At 46.3% G+C, this 23523-nt stretch overlaps 1 protein-coding gene across 2 annotated transcripts in view; it reads right to left on the minus strand.

Annotated features, from left to right (window-relative positions):
* Positions 1-4315: 4315 nt before the first annotated feature.
* KDM1A (lysine demethylase 1A) overlaps positions 4316-23523 on the minus strand; it is a 185349-nt gene continuing 166141 nt past the window's right edge. For both annotated transcript variants that reach the window (XM_077838122.1, XM_077838121.1), the window contains 4 exons: positions 18123-18237; positions 13016-13143; positions 7228-7374; positions 4316-4984 (listed from right to left, as the gene is read on the minus strand). In XM_077838122.1, coding sequence (XP_077694248.1) covers positions 4799-4984; positions 7228-7374; positions 13016-13143; positions 18123-18237 — 576 coding nt within the window. In that variant the 3' untranslated portion in view covers positions 4316-4798. The remainder of the gene's footprint in view (positions 4985-7227; positions 7375-13015; positions 13144-18122; positions 18238-23523) is intronic.

A 23523-nucleotide genomic window follows, 5' to 3' on the forward strand; every position in this document is an offset into this window, starting at 1 on the left:
GGCCTTGGTCAATGTTTAAGGAACATTGGGCCTCAAACCTGTAAACAAGTTGCTCTACAAAATTCTAGCAGCAGTTTGAGCTCCACAGGCAGGAAATAACATGTCTATGAGCATTTGAAAAGTACTCTGCTACCTCAAGTACATAACAGTTACCTCTTTCTGTGTTTGGCAATGGACCCAGAATACCCAGCACTTCCTAATCTGAGGGCCTTCCAGTCTGTGACAAAACTCTAGATTGTTTAGGTGCAGCATTTGCCATTTTCTAGAACTACAGGTAATGAAAGACTTGCACATCACTGATTCCAACCTGGCCAGAAAGTGTGGTTCTGAACTCTCCATGCAACTTCTTTGACTCTGGTCTTTCTGTTACGGAAGAACTTTAAGACTCTAGGGGCAGTTCCTTGGAGGCCTACTGAGTAAGGATGCACCTGCCTTCACATATATCTTATGAACTAAGCAGCTTCTTTGTAGATTCAGTTTGGAGCAGACCTCCTTGTACTTCCTAGTTCTGAGTCTGTTTGAGAGTCTGTAAGGAAAGCTGTAGAATATCCTTCTTCCAGCTCCTCCAATGGGAAATCTTAGGGTGAGTTCTGCAAATCCTGGAAGTTTAGCAGTCTTGCACTTTCACCACCCTCCTCACTCAGGACCTGCACATCCCAGTGATAAATCTGTAGCTGTGGCCTGATCACACACTTGTGCTTTGTGGAGCTCTTCAGAAAAGCCAGGCCTTCTTGACATGGCATCAGCATCGACATGCTGCTTGTCCAGCCAATGCTCAATTTGGTGCTGGAACTGTTCCAGCCATCTTGCTGTCCTGCTAGCTAAGGGAAATGGTGTGGCCAATGGAGTGAACTGTGATCACTTTTCAGCCCAAACTGCTTTTCCATTAAGAAGTGTCAAACATCTGGTGAATGTCCCAATTTTTTCCCCAGGAGTAGAGAGAAAGTAAGGATAACTCTAGAGGCTAGCACACTCACCACCCCTCACCCAGGGTCCAGTCACTGTGCCAATGAATATTATTTTATACAAAGAAGAACAATTTCAACAGGAGAGATTGAAAAACACCCACCCAAAATACCCTATAGCCCAGCAGTTAGGGAGGTGGGAGATCCAGATTTATATTCCTGATCCAAATCAGGCAGAGCAGAGATATGAACCCAGAGCTCCCACGACCTACCTGAGAGAGCTCCAACCACTGCACTGTTGGCTATAAATGGAGGGTTGGGGGCACAATCTGATAGGCATGCTCTTAGGGAGCCTCTGAATACATTTACCAATTTGCGCTCCATAGGGAAATACCTACATTGTGAATCCCAGGCTTAGGCATCAGTTAAGTGCCAAGATGCTCAGTGGTATCAAGACTTAGGTAGGTTTGCTCATTCCCAGCTGCACAAACGTAGGTGACTAGGGACTTTACCAGTGGAAGCTCAGGCACCCGCAGAGTTAGTCAGAAACGGAGTAGCAGTTTTGTGAATGGCAGCAGCGCTTAAATCTTGGACTTAAGTGCCTAATGTGAATCTAGCCCTGGGTGGGCTTCACTTTGAGAACGGCAATCCACAACTTCTCCAGGACAACTTCAGTTCTTTCAGATTCCTCAAACCTGCCAGTTACAATCCTATCACTCCAGTACACCAGGCAGGGAATTCTTTAGAGATCAGCCAGGACAGCATGCACCAACCTCTGGAACTGGTTGGGGACAGGACCTGGAATGCAAGGGACTGTGGTTGGTGGAAAATACAGGTTTTGTCCAATCATCTGGATGAATTTCCAGTTGCTAGTATCTGCTGACCAGATCAGTGATACAAACCCCACAAACTTAGGACAGCAGGCCAAGTGTGTTATCAGTCTTTGCGAGGGCATATGCATCCTCCAGTCACTGAGAGCCCTCACATGCCCTCATTCACCCATCCTTCTTTGTATCAGGACATAAGTATGGCCATACTTAGGTCAGACCAATGGTCCAACTAGCCTCGTATCCCATTTTCTGACAGTGGCCAATGCTGCTGCTTCAGAGGGAAGGAACAGAACAGGGCAATTACCTCTGGGATAGCCCATGGACCTGTGGAGAGTCAGATGAATCCACATTCCTTAATCTAGAGAAACTGCCTCATACTCTGCTTGGCAGTGAACAGGAATTCTTTGGGGCCCCAGAGTAACTGGTTGGCTCCTCTGCTGTCTCTGTAGCACTGGGCTAGTCCTGTGGCCCCCTCCCTCCAATATGAACCAGTTTGCTAGGTCTGGTACACTCCCTTCACTTCCCATCTTAGCCCTCTGTGTGGGTTAAATTTTCAAGGTTTGGAGCCTAAGTCCCATTTTCAAGAGACACACAGAACTTGTCTACACTTGAAATGCTACTGCAGCACAGCTTCAGCGTAGACACTAACTACACCAGTGGGAGGGGTTCTCAAGTAACACCCATAAATGAAAAAATGATTACAGGCTCAGATGGTCTGGTGGTGTAATGCAAGATCCTGACAACTATGTGGGTAAGACTCCAACAGATCAAAATTTAAGAAACATGACAGAGGCCAACCTAAGAAGTAGTGGTGAGATGTCACAAAGGAGGACATGTTAGTATGTGGTGTGATCGATAATATAACATTGAACAGAGCACTTTGGAGGGAGAGGACTTGTAGAGCAGACCCTATTTGATGGGATTAACACAAGAGAAGAAAAAGATAAGAAAGACTGAATCGATTCTTGCTCCACTCAGGGAGTGCACAGATCCCTCCACTCCTAACTGTGGAGAAGTCTGCAGCAGGCAACTGCTACCTTTCCTTCATGGAGCTCCCAGTGCAGATGCAAGCAGGATAGGGTGGCTGGTGGAGTAGTGAGAGTGCAATGTTCTCCAGCTGCCATATGGATCCCTAGGGGCACAGCCAGCTGGCGCAGCTCATGTTAGGAAAGCTTACATCTGACGACTAAGTAGGACAATGTCTAGGTGAAGACAAATGCAGTAGTTCAGTATCTGTGTTCGTCATGTCTGCAATTCTGAAAGGATTCCTTCATTCCTGATGGTTATAGAATACATCAGCTGAGGGCATTTAAACAGGAACCTAATGTTCTTTTCTGCAGAGTGCACTGATTGCTGCAGCACTTCTCTACACTAGCATGAAAACACCTGGCAGCAGCATGTCATATGGCTCAGAGAAAGACATCTGGCAGGCTTTGCACATTACGCAGAAGTGAGATTACTATCAAACAGCTCTGCAGAGAAACAGTAACTTTTACAAAACGGTCACATTTATTTAGCAATTTAATTTTTGTTAAAGTTACCCTACTGCAAAAAACACAATCCAGAAATGCAGGTAGAGAAGTAGAGAGAGCAACAGCCAACACCTTCCTGGCTTCTAAAACTCATTATCACTGCCCTGGGAGCATGCTAGCCAAAAATATAATGGCCCTGCTCTGAAGAGTGTACCTTCTCATTTCGCTTGTAATTGTAGAATTCAAGAAACTCAGCATCTGAAAGTGTGCTTAAAAGTTACCAAAAACCCAAACTTAGGTTTGCATGTGTCTGATACTCAGGAGACCAAGGCCACCAGGCAGAAGACTGCATAACAGATTTCTTGCCTCAGGTTTTATTACTTAAAAATTTCTCTCTCTCGTTTCCTGTGTCCAGGTCTTCACATTAATCAGTCTGACTCACCTGAGCCTGCAGGTGAGATAGGGGTCTAGGAATGAGATCCACAAAAGAGTGTGCTAGATGGGGAGCTACCAAAGCTAGCCAAAGGAGATGCTGAGGAGAGGAATGTGTCCTAATCTCCACCTCTCAGGGGGTTTGGTCTGGTTTGGGAGGAGGCGGCACCTCTCAATGCTAGCAACTCACAGCTGGGAACCCCTCTCCTGAAGTCTGCCATTCTTGCAAGAAATGCAGGAGGAGGCGGAGCATTCTCTCTTACAACTTTTAGCCCAGTGGTTAGAGAATATATCTGGGATGTGGGAGACCAGAATTCAATTTCTCCCCACATACCCTCAGGAGAGCACTCTAACCATTGAACTATGGGATATTCTATTGTGGGGCTCCCTCAGTTTCTTCTGTTGAAGCTGTTCCATTTTGTATAAACAAACAGTTACGGGTGGAGTGGGGGGTGAAGGGGGAGAGAATGAATAATGCTGTAGCCTGGTGGTTAGGGCATCCACTTGGCTTCCAGTTCCCTGATTCAAGGGCTATTTATCCCAAGTGAGAGATGACTTTGCAGTGGCTGAAGGGCTATTTTGGAGTGGTTCTGCGATGAGCATTACTCGTAGCTCTGCTTTTACTACGGAGGAGACAACTGCACCAATTTAATTCTCAAATGAAAGAGGAAGAAAGGAACTTGGTGAAAACTTTATTTTTTTCAAAACAAACAAAGAAGTCCACATAAGAGACAAATTCTACTCTGTTACCAACAACCACCAGCTACGAGAGTCTGAAACCTTTTGTGCAATTACTGAACTGGGAACACACTAGTAGGTTCTTTATGTGCCAAAAGAAATCCAGCTAAACATTAGGAGCTTAGATTCCCAATGTATTTGCACTACCACAGGAATTCCTGACCAGTTGGGCAGTAAGAGACTGTATATATAGACACTCGGGCAAACAGACAGGCAGGGATCTGTATACCAGGTGCATGGGCAATAGTCAGATCATATTTCATAAGGCCATTCCAATGGGATGATGCTATTTAGTGACTTCTGGCACAGTGCTTTCAGTGGCTACTGCTACAGACTATGAAGATAACTTGCTCCCAAAAACAAGTCCACAGCAAATGCATTATGAATCCATCACTCCTCTGTCTGGCAGCTTGTATCTCCCTTACATGCTAGGGGCCTGTGGTGTGGGCACGCCCGGTGTAGCTTGGCGTGGCAGCGTATACATGGCCCCAAGAAACTGGTCTGCAATACGTCCTGCTTCTCTCAGCCCACTCAGCAGAGCACCATGGACAGTTGCTGGGTAATTACGAATTGTATGTTCTCCTGCGAAGAAGAGGCGAGGAATTGGCTGGGAAGAAGAACAGACAGCACATTGTTAAGGGTGCCATGCAGCTGACTTAGCTCAGGTTCTCTCATATAAATGCTAGATTTCTCAGCAGAACTACTTAAAAATAAACATTTCTCCTATTCACAGAGTTACTTCTGCTGCACAAAGCTGGTTTAGGTATGAACTAGGTAACCTCAGGGATGGTATAATCTTTCCTTCAACAAATGCCACTTGCCCAAAGGAGAATCCTCATGTGCCTCCCAACTATCACAAATTTTCAGCTTTAAAAAGACATCTATTGTGTTGCACGGGAACACTTTACTGCTGGCTGCTGAGGGTGTTGGGCATCGGAGCAAAAAGAAAGACTACCATAGAGTTCGGTTTTGAAGCCAGAAATTGGGCTGGAGAGAGAACACAGAATGTTGTGTATTCAACATTGTGTGTTTGATCATTTCCACACCACCACATCTGATTAATGGCCTGTCTATATGAACACTTACTGCATATTGAGCTGGGGTATAAATCTACTGCGTTTCAGCATACCAAACACACTAAGCATCCCCACTGATGCTGCTGCTGCGCACTAAAAGTTCACTAGTGCACACTGACATACTGTGGTTTGAATAAAGGCAGAGGGGAAAAACCTGAGACAATTAACGGTTTGTGCATTGCAGTCTGTGGTGCAGACTATCCAGCAACATAGCAGGGGCTAAACTAATCGATTTAACCAACCATAACAGTATTTAGAGAGACTAAATGAGACCCTGGTCCTGGAGCCTCACCGTGTGGTGTTCAGAAGCCCCCTGCTTTTAGGGATTCCACCATTTGCTCAATGGGTTAGCAGAAAACAGGACTTTCACTGTGGCTCCTAAAATATGGACACTTCCCTAATCCCTTCAGCTTTATCCCATCACTCCTCACCGTGAAAACATTTTTAAATGATTCTTCAAAGGCATTTCTTGTAACTTATTACAACTCGTTCCTTCCCCCACTGATGTGGTTACATGTTACAGGGTGGCCCCTTGCTACATCATGGCGAAGGTTGAGCTGAGTTGGTATTTTTGTTGCAAATCTTTGTAATGTACCTCAAGCAACTTGGGGGCTGGAAAGACACTTTGTGAATGACACTTATTTCTGTACACGCTTCCTGACAGGCAGATGATGTACTAGAGCGATTTATGCTCATTTCCACACACAACTCTGTTATAACATTATCTACCTCTCAGCTTTTTTCATGGACTAAGATGAGCCAAGTTCTTACTTTTACTTCTTGAACAGGAGGACTGGACTAAGAGCCAAGCACATTCACTGCCATCAGGCATCTGAAACATTTTACCATGAGAAGTAACAGCACAAGAGGAAGTGATTACAGATTGCTCTGATGGAGCCTTTTCAAAACAGACTTTCCTCTATAGGATCCAGTCAAAAACTTGTTTAAATGGTATGTTCAGAAACATGAACGCTTTATTTTCTAATAAAAGCGGCAAAGAGTCCTGTGGCACCTTATAGACTAATAGACGTATCGGAGCATGAGCTTTCATGGGTAAATACCCACTTTGTCAGATGCATCCAACGAAGTGGGTGTTTACCCACGAAAGCTCATGCTCCAGTACGTCTGTTAATCTATAAGATGCCACAGGACTCTTTGTTGCTTTTACAGATCCAGACTAACACGGCTATCCCTCTGAAGCATATTTTCTAATGAAATTCAGTTACAGTTACCTGGTAGAGTTCTCGAGAGGAATCCGAAGGTTCATTAGTAGAGCTGGTCAAAAAATTTTTGATGGAAGAGTTTTCAGGTGGACAAAATAGTTTCAAAGTCAAAACTTTTCTATTTTGATGAAAGTTTCAATGGAAAAGTATGAAAACAAATCATTTAATCTTTCTTGTTTCAATAAGGTAAAAAAAAATTCTTTCAACCTTTATATTTAATATTGTATATTAGAAAATGTTTATTATTATATATTTTATTATAATGCCTTGACATTACCAAAATGAAATATCTCCATGTTTCCAAATAGACATTTTTTAGAATGTCTGTTCAGGAGAAGTTTCAAAATTTTGACTTTTTCCAATTTAGAACAAAAACAAATTTCGAAATGTTGGAATTTCCCATAGGAAATTCTGTTTTCTGACCAGCTCTAATCGTTAAAGAGTATCTGGAGAATGGATTAATTAGCGAATGCTCCTGTTTCCCAAATGGCTTTTGAAATCCCTATGTTCTCATGCCAGTCATTTCTAATTGCATTTGTAGATTCTCTCACCTGGGGAGCACCTGGAATGGCTGGTCCTGGAGTAATTGGCTGAGCCATCAAGTCATAATCATTTCCAGAAGATCCAGCCGCTACATAAGAATAGGACCCCCGGGCCCAAGGGTCAGCACGCCAACGAGATACCACTGTCTCCTTGGGCTAAGACAAGAAAAGAAGAATGTTGTGTTGTATATGTCACTAGTTTTACACAAGTAAGTCACAGCAAGTAAAATAAGCATGACGCCCCTAATCAGGGATAGCTCAGTGGTTTGAGCATTGGCCTGCTAAACCCAGGGTTGTGAGTTCAATCCTTGAGGGGGCCATTTAGGGATCTGGGGCAAAAATTGGGGATTTGAGCAGGGGGTTGGGCTAGGTGACCTTCTGCGGCCCCTTCCGACCCCGAGATTCTGTGATATTCTGTGACCCCATGGTGTGTTGCCTGTATTTGGTTTCTCTGTATGTCAAGAACTATTTGCCCCACAGGTTTCATGGATCAGGAAGCTCACTTCTGCAGATATTCTACCAGACACATGTAACAGGACATCAGTACAGAATCTCCACAGAACAGAGAAGATTGGAATCAGATGTTTTAAACAATCACAAAGCAGTGACTTGGCACCTGTTGAGAACTGCAATTACCATGCTGTCTGCGCATGAGAACAGAATTTATGCACTTAAAAATGTGCAAAATGGTAGCACTTCCTACAATTGTGAATGAAAGCAAGAGCACCTCTGAGACTCATGAAGCATCTTAGGGAATATCTTGCTTGACCAAACTGCTTTTGCCAGTTCTAGATCTGGGATGCCACATTATGACCCTGGCCCATATTTAAATTAGAGGGACATTACAGAAAAGAGTTACCTTTTCCGTAACTGGTGTTCTTCAACATGTGTTGCTCATGTGTCCGTTCCACATTAGGTGTGTGTGCTCGCCATGTGCACCGGTGCCGGAAGTATATGCAGGGGAGCGGCGCCCGCATGGCTCCCCCCACCCTCAGTTCCTTCTTGCTGGAAACTCCGACAGTGGGGAAGGAGGGCGGGTTGTGGAATGGACATGAGCAACGTATCTCGAAGGACACCAGATACAGAAAAGGTAACTGTCTTTTCCTCTTTGAGTGCTTGCTCACGTCCATTCCATTGTAGGTGACTCCCAGCAGTTCCCGTGGAGGTGGGTAGGAGTTCACGGCTGCGCAAATTGTAATACAACTCTGCTGAGTGATGGCATAATTAGACATGAACATGTGGACCAAGGACCACGTCGTGGCTCTACAGATGTCCTGGATCGGGATGTGCGCCAGGAAGACCGCTGAAGATGCCTGTGCTCTAGTTGAATGGGCCCTGACAATCGGCAGTGGTGGGACCTTTGTTAGCTTGTAACTGGTCTTTATGCAAGAGGTGATCCAATTGGAAATCCTCTGTGAAGAAACTGAAAGGCCCTTCATCCTATCCGCCATAACGATGAAGAGCTGGGTCGGTTTACAGAAACGCTTTGTACGCTCCAGGTAAAAGGCCAAGGCCCTCCGGAGATCCAGCGCATGCAGACACCTCTCCTCAACAGTCTTGTGCAGCTTGGGACAGAACACAGGCAGGAACATGTCCTTGCTCACATGGAAGGAAAATACCACCTTCGGTAGGAAGGCTGGGCGGGGCCCCAGCTGGACCATGTCCTTATAAAACACTGTGTAAGGCGGTTCTGAGGTCAAGGCCTTAAATCTCAGACTTGTCTCGCCGATGTCACCGCCACCAGGAAAGTGACCTTCCAGGACAAGTAGGAAAGGGAGCAGGAGCCCAGCGGGTCGAAAGGCGGGCTGATGAGCCTGGAAATGACCAGGTTAAGGTCCCACTGCGGGACAGGGGCCCATACCGGTGGGGAAAGCCTCTTGAGGCCCCTCAGGAACCTGAAGGTCATGTCATGAGAAAAGACCGTCTGACCTTGGATCGGCTGGGGGAACACGGAGATGGCCGCAAGGTGCACTCGAATGGAAGAATGCGCCAGACCCTGGGTCCTGAGGTGCAGTAAATAGTCCAAGATGGACATTTCTTCTTCGCGTTCCTCAGTGCAGTCTCTCTCCGATGCCCAGCAGGAAAACCTTGTCCACTTGGCCAGGTAAGTTAGTCTCATGGATATCTTCCTACTTCCGAGGAGGACCTGCTGGACCTCCTCTGAGCAGGTATGCTCCTCCAGGTTCAACCATGGAGCATCCATGCCAAGAGGTTTAGAGACTCAAGGGTGGGGTGTAGGAGCTGACCATGATCCTGTGACAGCAGGTCCCAACGGTAGGGAAGGGGCCAGGGAGGGGCCACCGCCATGTTCATGAGCGTGCTGAATCAGTGCAGGCGAGGCCACGCAGGGGAGATCACAATAAGCTGTGCCTTGCCCCTTTTGATCTTTACTAAGACGCAGCTGACCAGAGGAATCAGAGGGAATGTGTACATCAGATCCTCAGCACACGACAGGAGGAAGGCATCAGAGAAGGAGCCCTTGCTCAGGCCCTGCTGGGAGCAAAACCAATGGCACTTTCTGTTTCGCCTGGTGGCAAACAGATCTCCTTTGGGAATTCCCCACCTCTAGAAGATTACGCAGGCCACCTCCAGGTGGAGCAACCACTTGTGGTGAGAGGAGAAGTCCCTGCTGAGGTGATCTGCTAGGTGATGCCGTGGAGGTGACCAGCTTCCAGATGGATACCGTGGCTGATGCAGAAGTCCCAGAGACGGAGAGCCTCTTGGCAGATAGCCAATAGATGCGCTCCTCCTTGCCTGTTCATGTAGAACACCAAAGTCATATTGTCCATTAGGACTCTCACCGCTTTGCCCAACAGGAAGACCCCGCAAGCTAGCCGGACCACTCTGAGCTTCTTGACATTTATGTGTAACGTTGTCTCCTCCGGGGTCCACATCCCCTGGGTCTGGAGTTGTCTGAGGCACACCCCCAAACAAGGTCCAAAGCTTCTGACACTAGCTCGACATATGGAGTGGGACTGTCAAACAGGACTCCTTCTAGGACCTTCTTGCGCTCAGTCCACCACCACAGTGAGGTGAGAACCGGTGGAGGAATGGTTACGATCTCTTTCAGGTGGTCCCTGGATTGGGAATGGGCTGACGCCAGCCATTGCTGCAGAGCCTGCAAGCGGAGCCTGGCATGGCGGACCACATATGTGAAAACTGCCATGTGGCCTAGCAGGTGCAGGCAAACCCTGGCCATTGTCAGGGGAAATGTGGACACTTCCGCGATGAGGTCCATCAGGGCCTGAAACCTGTCTAACGGAAGGAGCGCTCTCGCCTGGGTCGAGTCAAGCATGGCCCCGATGAATTCTATCCTTTGAGCTGGAACTAACATGGACTTTCTGTGGTTGACCAGCAGTCCCAAGGAATGGCACGTGGCTTGTAATATAGTGACATTACTTTGGACCTGAGCCTTGGAGCTGTCTTAGACCAGCCAGTAATCAAGGTACGGGTAAACTGGGATACCCCGATGCCTGAGGTAGGCTGCAACTACTGCCATGCATTTGATAAACACCCTTGGTGCTGTAGCCAGGCCAAACGGAAGGACCACAAACTGGCAGTGGGCTGAACTAACCATAAAACGGAGAAAGCCAGTGTGTCCTGGGAAGATCGCTATGTGAAAGTATGCATCTTTTAAGTCGAGGGCGGCATATCTGTTTCCCAGATCCAGGGAGGGGATAATGGAGGCCAGGGAGACCATGCAAAACTTTAGCTTCCTTAGGTATCTTTTGAGGTCTCACAGGTCCAGGAAGGGAAGCAGACCACCCTTAGCCTTTGGGATCAGAAAATACCAGAAACAGAAACCCTTGTTTCGGTAAGGAGGTGAGTGATTGTAAAGGGCTCCAATGTGTCTGCCTCCCTAACTCAGAGGCATGACAGTGTCGAGCGGATGAGTGGTGATGGGACGTCCCCCACGATGGGGATCAGTACTGTTGGGATGAGGACGGATGGAAAGGTCCCAAGGTGGCCTTACCCCGAGATCTGGGCACTGCCAGGAGCATCAGGATTTCCTGCACAGCCTGGAGTGCTTCAGGTGTCCATGGCACCTGAAGCTGATGAAGGCCCGCCTCTGTGTCCGGGCTTCCAGGCAAGGAACGGGGTGGGTTGCATCGCTCGACATGAGCTGAGGCCCAACTTCCCTATGGGGGAGATGAGCCACTCAGCGCGGGTCTTAGCTCACCCACAGCCCTGTCCTTCCCCTTGCAGGGAATAGGAGACCATCCCCTACCAGGCTTCTTTGATTTCTTGGCTGGGGCTGAGGACAGGGATCAGTGCCGGTGGGGCACCACACACTGATGCCACGGTGCTGGGTGCCGAGTTGGACCTTTGCTCTGGGGCCAGAGTGAGCGCCAACTCCATCAGGAGCGCTTGGAGTCTGATTTCAACCTCTTTCTTAGTCCTAGGTTTAAAAGACTTGCAGATTCAACACTTATCACTTACGTGCCCTTCACCGAGGCACCTGAGACAGCTACTATGCGGATTGCTTATGGGCATGGGCCATTTGCAGCGATTGCAGGGCTTAAAGTCTGGGGACCGGGGCATGCCCTGTCCCCCAGCTAAGTCCCTGACTGGACTAAGAAAACTAACTATTGCTAAGGGCTAACTAACTCAGTTACTATCTATGAACAAAAAGAAAAGGAGTACTTGTGGCACCTTAGAGACTAACCAATTTATTTGAGCATGAGCTTTCGTGAGAAGTGAGCTGTAGCTCACGAAAGCTTATGCTCAAATAAATTGGCTAGTCTCTAAGGTGCCACAAGTACTCCTTTTCTTTTTGCGAATACAGACTAACACGGCTGTTACTCTGAAACCTATCTATGAACACTAACTTTACAAGAACTCTACACACCTAATGTGAAATGGACATGAGCAAGCACTCGAAGAAGAATCTGATATTGCAAGGGTGGCCAACCTGTGGCTCCAGAGCAAAATACGGCTCTTCAGAAGTTAATCTGCGGCTCCTTGTACAGGTACCGACTCTGGGGCTGGAGCTACAGGTGCCAACTTTCCAATGTGGCGGGGGGCGCTCACTGCTCAACCCCTGGCTCTGCCACAGCTCCACCCCTTCCCGCCCCCTTCTTTGCTGTGCCCTCGCTCCTCCCCCCAGAGCCTCCTGCACCCCACAAAACAGCTGATCAGGAGGTGCGGGGAGGGAGGGGGAGGCACTGTCCGGTGGATGGGAGGCGCTGGGAATGGGGGGACGTGACGAGCTGATGGGGGGGTAGGGAGGGTGGGGCCCGCTGATGTACTCTTGTGGCTCTCCGGCAATGTACATTGATAAATTCTGGATCCTTCTCAGGCTCAGGTTGGCCACCCTGGGATATTGTGATAAATGTATCAAAGATGTAAACATTGTGCTAGGTCAGTTAGGATCCTCTGTGCTAAATGTATTAACAATTGGTCATTCTTTCACAAAAATTGCTATCCTTGCCCTGATCCTAGTCCAAAGATAGAATTCCTGACTTAATTTATGTACATGTGGCCATTTTAGTTTACACAATTTTAAGACTTGTCAGATTAAGTGTGGCCCTGGAGAATGAACAATTCAAAACCCATCTAAAGTCCTACAATGTCTTTGACATTTTGAAAAATGGTTATGGTCTTGATAGATTCACTCCATAAACAGGTCCTAGAAAAGAACAGCTGGCACTCCCATATACCATGGAGGCATTCAAACACCGATGCAAAGAGTGGCATAAATATCTAGTACAGACAGGTAGATAATACAATCAATTATCTAGGATTCTTATGTTTTCTAGGACTCAGACTGATACACAAAATGGAGTGTGAGTAGTACCTGGGGGACAGCACTGCTGCCAAAGATGCCTTTGAGAATTGCAAGGCAGCGCCCAACGATGACATCATCACTGATGTTTTCCATGATCCCAGCTGCTTCTCCTGCTACTAAGGCCAAGAGAATTGGAGCTAAGGAGGAGGAGGAAAAACAATGCATCAAGGTGCTGGCAGATTCTTTTAAATTATGCACAAAGTACTTTAATTTAGAAAAATGTGGAACGGAACCTAAATTTTCAGGACAAACCAAACCCAATAAAATTACAAAATGGCCTTAAGTCACCAAGAGCCAGGCAAGCCACCACAGTGCAAATACTTCACTTTGAAATACGTGAGACAAGGTTACATTATAATTAATATGGACATTTTGTTAGTTTCTTAGCTGGGACAATCCGAATGATGGGAATGTTAAATATCACTGTTTATAACCTGCTTAGGAAAGATTAAGTTGGTAAAAGAGATGGGGGTGGCCCTCATTAAAGACACCATTGCTTTTTTAAAATGGGGAATCATGGTGTGTATCTAGTGGGGCTCCAGAGGAACTGGTACTGTGCCTGATGGTAGTCAACACTTTTATGAATGATCTGCAAATAAAGACAAAATCATTGATGACACAGACTGGCAGAGTGGTAAACGATGAAGACAGGACTGTCATACAGAGTGATCTGGATTGCTTGGTAAAGGGAAGTTACTTACCCTTTTGTAACAGGAGTTCTTTGAGATGTGTGTGTTCCCTACCTGTATTCCACTGTGGATACGTGTGCAGTCCATGCACTTGAGACTAGAGAATTCTAGCAAGTAGTGTCTGTTAGTCTGTGCCCCTGCTTGCCTCAGTCAGTGCTGAGGACATAATGAGGGATGCAGACCAATAACTCTCCAGTTCTTCCTCTTACCGTGAATAAGAGAAGATCTGAAGCAGAAGGGAAGGATGGCAGGTAGTGGAATACCGATAGGGACCATACATCTCAAAAAACTCCAGTTACAAAGGGTAAGTAACTTTCCTTTCCTCTTCTTCAAGTGCTGGTCCCTCTGAGTATTCCACTGTGGGTGACTGACAAGCAGTACTCAGAGAAGGGTGCGTGTATATAGGTGGTATGGCCACTTGCAGAACTGCTCTCCCAAGAGATGAGTCAGCAGAGGAAGCTTGGACCAAAATGTGATGTCTCCTGCATGGATGGAACCATAGTGCTGCCTTGCAAACATGAAGCAGAGATACTTCTTGAAGTGATTCTGCTGAGGCTGCCTAAGTTCTCATGGCTCGCTCCCCATGTGGAGCGGGAAGGTGTACTAACTGATACAATAAGATACAGCCAGAGATCCATTTGGAGACCCTCTGGTAGGAAATTGCTTGTCCTTGACCTCATTCCACTTTGGCAAAGAACAGCCTAGGTGACTTTCTGGTCTGTTTTGTTCTCCATTGGTAAAATGCCAAAGTTCATCTCACATTGAGGGAGCAGTCTTTTCTCAATGCTGGAGGTATGGGGCTTTAGAAAAAACATAGGTAAGTGGATAGTCTAGTTTATGTGAAATTCCAAAGCTTCTTTAGGGCTGGGAATTTTGGATGCAGTCATAGTGAGGGTCTGCCATGAGGGCTTCCAGTTCACCTACTCCTCTGACTGAGGTGATGGAAACAAGGAAAGCAACCTCCATAGACAGGTGAAGCATCAAACTTCAGGTAGCCAGGGGTTCAAATACTAACTTAAGGTCCAACTGAGGGGTTGGTCTTATTACTGGTGGGAAAGTTCTAATTCAGCCCCTTTAAGAACCAAGAGATGAACCTGTATTGAGCTAAGGGAAAGACCTGTCATCTTGAGGGTAAGGAGGTAATCCAAAAGAACTGTTTGACAAGTTTTGAAATAAATGTTCTAGGTCTGACACCCAAGCATGAGGTGAAGAGCTTCTAGGCTGAGATGTCTGTCCTCGCCTTCCTCTTGAATCAAGAGGTCCGGAAAGGGATGAATAACGATGGACGGCTGGCCCGACATATGCAGGAGACCTGGGAACCAGAACTGCCTGGGCCATTTGGGCACAAGAATAACTCGTACTCTGTCCTGTTGAATGTTCTGCAGTACTCGTCTTGACAACGCCTTGGCTGGGATGACTTAGTTGGGACTGGTCCTGCTTTGAGCAGGGGATTGGACTAGATACCTCCTGAGGTCTCTTGCAACCCTAATCTTCTATGATTCTACCTGAGAAAGCAGGAGGATAGGAGGAAAGGCATAGTTCAAACTGTCTGTTGAGGGAACAGAGAGCATTACCTCTAAAAAGTAGTCCTGAGCTCCCCTGGAACAGTATATGCTGCATTTCCTGTTTGCGTGCGGAAGGGTTCCCCACTGAGAGAAAATGCGGTTCACCACTGAGCTGTGTAACTTCCACTCTTGGTCAGTGGCAAAGTGCTAGCTGAGGCTGTCTGCCAGCAAATTCTTGGCTCCTGGGAGGTATGGTGCTGATGGGATGAAGTGGTTCTCTATATACCAGTTCCATAAACTGACTGCTTCGATACACAGAGGAATGGATCTCGCTCCTCCCTAGTTTTTAAGGTAGATTACAATTGTCATATTGATTGACATTAGGAGAATGTGATGAAATTGGATTAATGGCATGCTTGTCACACTGCTCTGAATTCCAGGAGATTTACATGCATCCTGGTTTCCAGGGGCACCCAAGTGTCACCTGCTGTGTGATCATCCATGTGAGTCCCCACCCTACAAAGAGGCATCTGTGATTACGGTCTTCTTGGGTGTGGGAGATAGGAAATGAATGCCCATGCACACTTGTGCATGATCTTCCCACCAGCTCAGAGATACTCTTATCTTGATGGGGATTGTCACTAAAGTATTCATGCTGTATTTGCTTGGGACATATACTGTGTGAAGCCAACCCTGTAGGCAGCGGAGGTAAAGTCTAGCGAATGGCATTACTTAAGTACATGATGTCATGTGACCCAAGAGAAAAAGGCAAATCCAGTCACATGTCCATGGGTTGTGCATAATCTGACCTATCAGTCTGCTTCTGGCTTAGAGTCAGTCTGTAGAGAGATAAGCCTTTGCCCTGAGTGAGTCTAAAGTTGCTCCTATGAAATCTGTAGTCTAGGTTTCAGTCAATAGACTTTTTCATGTTCACGGAGATTCCCAAGGATGGTAGGAGACAGAACAGCAAAAAGATTGATGCTATGACTTCTGAACATGTCATGCCTGTAAGAAGCTTGCCATCTAGATACAGGAAGATGGTAAAACTACCCCATCTGATATGTGCTGGTATTACAGAAAATACTTTTGCGAAGACCCTGGGTGCAGTTGCTAGACTGAACCAAAGTATCCTGTATTGACAGTAGTCAGGACCTATCACAAATCTGAAAATCTTCTGTAGGAAGGGTGACTATCAACATGACAGCATGCGTCTTTCATATTGAGAACTGTGAACTATGTCTTTCTAGTGCTGGTATTATCGATGCCAAGCTAACCGTGTGGAATTTTATCGTGTCAATAAAGATACAGACTTGGGTACCACTGGTCCTGAGGCGGGGGTGTGTGTGTGTGTGTCTCCATTTGAATGGATGAGATTGGTAGTAAGGAGACCCTTGAACTCATTTAGGCTGATCTACCTCATTGCAGGGAAGATTGTTCCACTGGTACATCTGACTATCCTGATGATGAGAGTCCAATTCCATTGGCAGTAGCATTAGTATCTATGTTGGGAAGCCAGAGCTAGCAGACGGAATCAGAGATGAACTTCCACCTGGTAAAGGGCGGTCCTGACAATAGGAGAGATTGCAGATCCACGAAGATGGAGATATCCTCAGGAGTGGTGTAGAATATTGGCACCTTAGAAGGCTGTAGCTTGTTGCCTCATGCTGCCAGAGTCAGTGTAAAGGGACTCTTGGTAATCAGTGGTTCGTTACATGGTTGACATACTACCACCCACGAAGGAGCCTCCGACATGTGGTCATAGTCGGTATTGATGGTTCACGGTCTTTGGCTCCCACTGCTTAGTTGGTAGTAAAGTCAATGATGATGCAGGAAGCAATACTGAAGAAGCTGTGCTCTTACGCGCCTTCTGATCATGGCTACAAGGCTTAGGAGGACCTAAATCCTTGTGTCCTGGGTCCAAGGAGTTATTTAGGGATCCCTTCTCTTAAATATAGGAGGGGATCTATTTTTATGCCTCCGAGCGTCTTTCACTCTTGTGAGAAGGCCCAGTCAAAGGGTCCTTCGCTCTAGGCATTCCCATTCCTGAGCCAGACTGAGATAGGAGGTGCCCTCCTCTGTGTCTCAGGTCCATATACACGGGGGTTCTCCCTGATGTGGATCTGACTGAGGCCTCATGGCGTGTTAGATTAGGTGCTTCCAAAGGTGGAGTTCCTGTACCTGACATGTTCAGCTGGGAAAGGAGCAGCCAATACTGCACTTAGCAGAGATATGAGCTTCTCTGAGATAGCAGAGGCAGACTGGTGGTCATCACTGACAGAAAAGGAGTAGGGGCAGAAGAAGCAATTCTTAAAGCCTGGGCATAATCTAAGTCCTGCACCGGGGAGCAAATGCTGATGGGTGGCCAGGATGTATGCAGGAGACTTGGGAACCAGAACTGCTTGGGCCATTTGAGCAGGGTGAGAATGACTCATGTTCTGTCCTGCTGAATCTTCTGCAGTACTTGAGGAAGGGTGGGGATTCTTACTAACTACTATCTGAACTTCAGCAGTAAGGAGGAACTGAAGAAGCATCAGTCTGTTTTACCCCTAATGCCCTTGGCACAGACCACAAGGAGAGCAGGGATGCTGGCACAGACCTACAGACACTACTTGCTAGAATTTTCTGGTCTTGGGCGCATTGAGATTATGAATACCCACTGTGAAATACACACAGGGACCAGCACTCAAAGAACAACCTGAACTCTATTTCCAGCTCTGCCACTGACCTGCTTGACTTTTGGAAAGTCACTACTCCTCTCTGCCTTAGTTTGTCCATCTGTAAAATGGAGGTAGTGATACTTTCTTCTAAAATCTACTGATGAAAAGCACTAAGTTTTATTATGATCATCATCAAATGGCTCTTTCTAGTTCTGTTACTGTGAAAAAGAAAATGACAATAAAACTGAACACCCAATACATTTACCTTTATAGAGATTCCAGAATAGAAAAAGTTCTCCTCTGCTGGCAGTAGTGCTGCCAACATGACCAAACAAATTGACACTTGGATCCCAGAAGACACGGTCAAAACATAATACCACCTAAAAATGAGAGGACTCAAGAGTTAAGAGGACCCAAAACTGAACATAATCATTCTCTGTACAGCTTTTAATGAGGGGAAATCTCAGGCGGCTATTAAAATTCAGTGAATACAAAGTCACTTATCTATATACCGCCTTTCCATACAAAAGCATCCCAAGGTAGTTTGCAACCTGATTAAAAAGCTATGGCACAGAGATCACTTCACCCACTGGGTAACAGTGCATACCACCACACAATAGTTTAGAACAAGATGTGAGGAAGAACTCCCTAACTAAAAATGTAGGGAGAATTTGGTAGTGAAATTCTTTCTATTTAAAAGTGTGAACCCTTGCAGAAAGTGCCACGGGATCTTTAATATCCACAATAGGTTGTAAGCCTCATTTGCATGTTTGTCAATACAATGTCACTGAACTATGCCAGGGCAATGGTTCAGTACTTACTGAATATAAACGCCCAACATTACAACCCAAGTTACCATACCGACTATGGTCTTGCTTATACATTCTTGTAGGCACTCTTAACGGTCTGGGTATCTAGCACATTGAATGTTTCACAGACTATGATTAAATTAGGAAGGTTGCTTGGAACTAGAGAGTCATCTGGATTAGCAGTGCAGGTACACTATAGTATCAGTCTAACTTCCACCTACAGTTACACATACAAACCTGTTCTGTCATAAGACAGACTGCTTGAAAATTCAAAGACAAGCAAGAAGGTAGGATGAGAAGTGTGGATCTGTAGAGGAGATTAAAATCCATGTTAAGAAAAAAGAATGAAATAATTAGCTAGTAAGGAAGGCCTGATCAAATAACTGTGGAGGAAGAAGAGCAGGAAAGGAAAATAGTTAGACAACTTGAGCACACTCAAAAATCTGGTCTCTCACTGATGAGTTTTCAAAAACCATGAAAATACAGGGATATACTAAAGATTGGAGTAAATTAGTAGTTAATACTTATCTTACGAAAAGGAAATGTGTGACATTTGCTATCACAGTCCTTGAATTCTTATTTACATTCCCAGTAAAACAGAAAGAATGATTACTTACCTTACAATAACTGCGGTTCAAGATGTGTCGTCTGCAGCTTTCACTTTTGGTGCATGTGTTCCTCATGTGCATCAATACTGGATTCTTTTGGAAAAGCAATCCATCTGTGGCTGCACCTGTCCCTTTGCTGCCCTCTTGTTCCCCACAGCCAACTTCAACCATCACTCAGGTCCTTTGCCAATAAAGAATCCTACAGTAGTAGAACTCCAAATCAGTGGGGAAGGAGAGCAAGCCATGGACTCCGTGTGGATAACACATCTCAAAGAACCACAGTTACTGTAAGATAGGTAAGCATTCTCTCCAAGTGATTGTCCATAGATTCCATTCTCGGTGATTAACAAACAGTTGCCCAGTTGCTTGGAGATGGGCAAGAGGAGTGCTACTTGAAGAGTGATTGCAGGACAGCCCTACCAAAATCAGCATCCAATCTGGAAGCTTGGACGGGGGAACAGCAAGTGGAAAGTCTGTGGACCTAGCTCCGCACGGCTGGTCTACATACATCCCTGCATGCTCTAAGGTATGGAAAATGTTATCCAAACAGACTGCATAGGCTGCCTGAGCCTTAGTGGAATAAAGTCTAATAAGACCAGAGGAATCTTTTATAGGTCACTTCTGCTCCAATGGTGCCTTATGAGAAGGGTCCCGGAACAAGGTTGGGAAAGGGGGTTGGAACCACCTGAAACCAGATGAGATACCCCTGGCTCATGACCTTGAGGGCCAACCAGTCATCCTAGCCCAGGCATCTTTAAGTGGTTGAAATGGTCAAGTTAGGCCTTCAGCGCAGACATCACATTTGTTGCCTGTTGGACATGCCAGACAGTGAAGTAGCTGAGGAAGCAGGAGAGGATTGATTCCAGAAGTCTCGGTCTCTTCCTTGGGAGGCTTTGTGTATCTTTGCTGAGGGTAGTATTTGGTGAGGATATTTGCCTATAGAAAGGCTGGTGACTCTGTGACTTCAGCTGCAGTGCTAGAATGTACAGTCCCAGAGATTGAAACACTTTGAGGAGAGGAAAGTGATCAGGAACAGTCAGCACGGGTTCACCGAGGGCAAGTCATGCCTGACTAAACTAACTGTCTTCTATGACGAGATAACTGGCTCTATGGATGAGGGGAAAGCAGTGGACGTGTTATTCCTTGACTTTAGCAAAGCTTTTGATACGGTCTCCCACAGTATTCTTGCCAGCAAGCTAAAGTAGTATGGGCCGGATGAATGGACTATAAGGTGGACAGAAAGCTGGCTAAATCATCGGGCTCAACGGGTAGTGATCAATGGCTCCATGTCTAGTTGGCAGCCGGTATCAAGCAGAGTGCCCCAAGGGTCGGTCCTGGGGCCGGTTTTGTTCAATATTTTCATTAATGATCTGGAGGATGGTGTGGACTGCACCCTCAACAAGTTTGCAGATGACACTAAACTGGGAGGAGTGGCAGATATGCTATAGGGTAGGGATAGGATACAGAGGGACCTAGACAAATTAGAGCATTGGGCCAAAAGAAATCTGATGAGGTTCAACAAGAACAAGTGCAGTGTCCTGTACTTAGGACAGAAGAATCCCATGCACCGCTACAGACTAGGGACTGAGTGGCTAGGCAGCAGTTCTGCTGAAAAGGACCTAGGGATTACAGTGGACGAGAAGCTGGGTATGAGTCAACAGTGTGCCCTTGTTGCCAAGAAGGCAAACGGCATTTTGGGCTGTATAAGTAGGAGCATTGCCAGCAGATCGAGGGATGTGATCATTCCCCTCTACTTGGCATGGGTGAGGCCATCTGGAGTACTGTGTCCAGTTTTCAGCCCCACACTACAAAAAGGATGTGGAAAAATTGGAAAGAGTCCAGCAGAGGGCAACAAAAATGATTAGGGAGCTGGAGCATATGATTTATGAAGGAACTGGGATTATTTAGTCTGTGGAAGAGAAGAATGAGGGGGGCTTTGATAGCTGCTTTCAACTACCTGAAAGGGGGTTCCAAAGAGGATGGATTTAGACTGTTCTCAGTGTAGCAGATGACATAACAAGAAGTAATGGTTTCAAGTTGCAATGGGGGAGGTTTACGTTGGATATTAGGAAAAACTTTTTCACTAGGAGGGTGGTGAAGTACTGGAACGGATTACCTAGGGAGGTGGTGGAATCACCTTCCTTAGAGATTTTCAAGATCAGGCTTGACAAAGCCCTGGCTGGGATGATTTAGTTGGGGGTTGGTCCTGCTTTGAGCAGGGGGTTGGACTAGATGACCTTCTGAGGTCCCTTCCAACCCTGATATTCTATGATTGCAAGGTCATTTGCAAATCTTTAAGTGTATAGAGCATCTCCTCCATACCACTGTTGAATAGCTCATTGCCCTCAAACTGGAGGTCCCCAATGGGCACCTGAACCTCCTTCAAAATCTCAGATGCCTGTAGCCAGGAGGACCACCTCATAGTAAAGGAAACGGTCATCATTCTCAGTGCTGTGTTAGATGTATCCAGTGCAGCTTCAAGTGATGTTCTGGTCATGAGCTGACCTTAGGATATGAGGGATTTCATCTCCTCCCGGTAATCTTCTGGTAGTTTGCCCACAAAGTTAGAGAGCCCTTTCCAGATTAAAAAGTCACATTTTGAGAGTAGAGATTGGTAGCTGGGTACTCTCATTTGCAGGCTCATCAACAAGTAAACCTTCAAGACAAAAAACTAACATTTTGGGTTCTTTGTGCAAAGGGTAGACTTTGGAAGACCCTGCTCTATGGATTTTGCTTGAACTGCAAGGGAGCCCGGCACAGGATACTGGTAGAAATACCTGAAGGCACTTGATAGGGAGGTTCAGTGCTCTTGGAAGTAGCAAGAATTGAAGCTGGCACATGCCAGATTATCATGGCATGTGAGAGAAGCCTTTGATTTGTGGGTATCACCAGTTTCCCTGGAATCTCAGTCTGGAGGATGTTGAGAAGATTGCACTGCTTCTTCTGGATAGATTCATAGATTCCAAGGCAAGAAGGCACCATTGTGATCATGTAGTCTGGCCTCCTGTATAACAAGGATATCCAGCACTGTCTTCATTAGGTCTTGGAAGTCCACTGAAGTTGCAGAGGGCCACATCCAGAGAGGAATATAAAATGGGAGGTGGTGCTGCATGTTCCTGTTCTGGGGAGTAATCATCCTCACCTTCCATTAGTTGGGGTTTAATCAAGCAAGAAGTTTAGGAAGGTTGTATCTGCTCCCTAGGCGAAGGAGATCTGGCCCTTGGGACTGTGGAGGCTTTCTCCTGAATATGGATTCCCACTCCAAGAGGACCAATAGGGTAATGATTGATAAGGGTAGTGAAGGGGAAGACACATGAGCAGGTATCAGCCAGGCTGTTCCCTGTGCAAACCAGAAGACTTTATGGCATCCCTAAGGGATAAATTCCTGAACTCCCTTCCAGACTTCCAGTGCACTAACCATGGAGATGATGGGGCATGCACAGGGAAGGACTACATTCCTCTGAGGATGAGGAGTAAGGGAAGTTGTGGTCATGTCAGGAGTACATTGTCTAGTGTAAGTAGACGGGGTCAGGGACAGTAGCTGAGGATTTGGCAAAAACCTCTCTTAGGGCTTGCCCACTTTGGGGGGGCGGGGGAGGCATCATGATGATTAACTTCACAGTGTCTCTCGCTGGTCTGCTCTTTGCTTTTTTGAATAAGGCCATTCAGAGGTAGTGTATCATCATCGGCAGTCAGGACAGCCTACAGGAGATACAGAGGGGATTACTATCCAGATTGCACCCAGATGTCCCTCACTAAACTCTGATATCATGTAAGCACCTCCAAGGCACAACAAAATTGCAAAGTCAAACTGGAAACGATTTCCAACACCCCACAGCCTTCAAGACACAACTGCAAATGCAAACAGCGTACACTGCAGATACAAAAATTCCATTCTAGACCCCCCACACATACCACTTACCATCTCTGAGGACCCCCCAAGTCTGGGGAAAAGCTCAGAGAGGTGAAATAAGAAATATATTTAAAATGCTGTAATTGATTCTCTGAAATATGAACAACAACTACTTGTTTTTCTCCCCTAGTCTTCTAGCCCTGGCACCTGCAGCAGCCAGACCATCAAGGACAGGGACTTTATCAACAACTGAGCAGCTCGCTAACCTGAGGGGGATGAAACTGAGAACCTGCAATAAAATGTTAACAGACCTCCTTGCAGAATGCCCCCCAAAACTGAGGTAGTATTTGAGGTCAGAGAGGAAAGAGACCGGGAGCTATCCAGACAGTGCATTGT

The sequence above is a fragment of the Eretmochelys imbricata genome, chromosome 19 (genome assembly GCF_965152235.1).
Source record: "Eretmochelys imbricata isolate rEreImb1 chromosome 19, rEreImb1.hap1, whole genome shotgun sequence".
Classification (NCBI taxonomy): domain Eukaryota; kingdom Metazoa; phylum Chordata; order Testudines; family Cheloniidae; genus Eretmochelys; species Eretmochelys imbricata.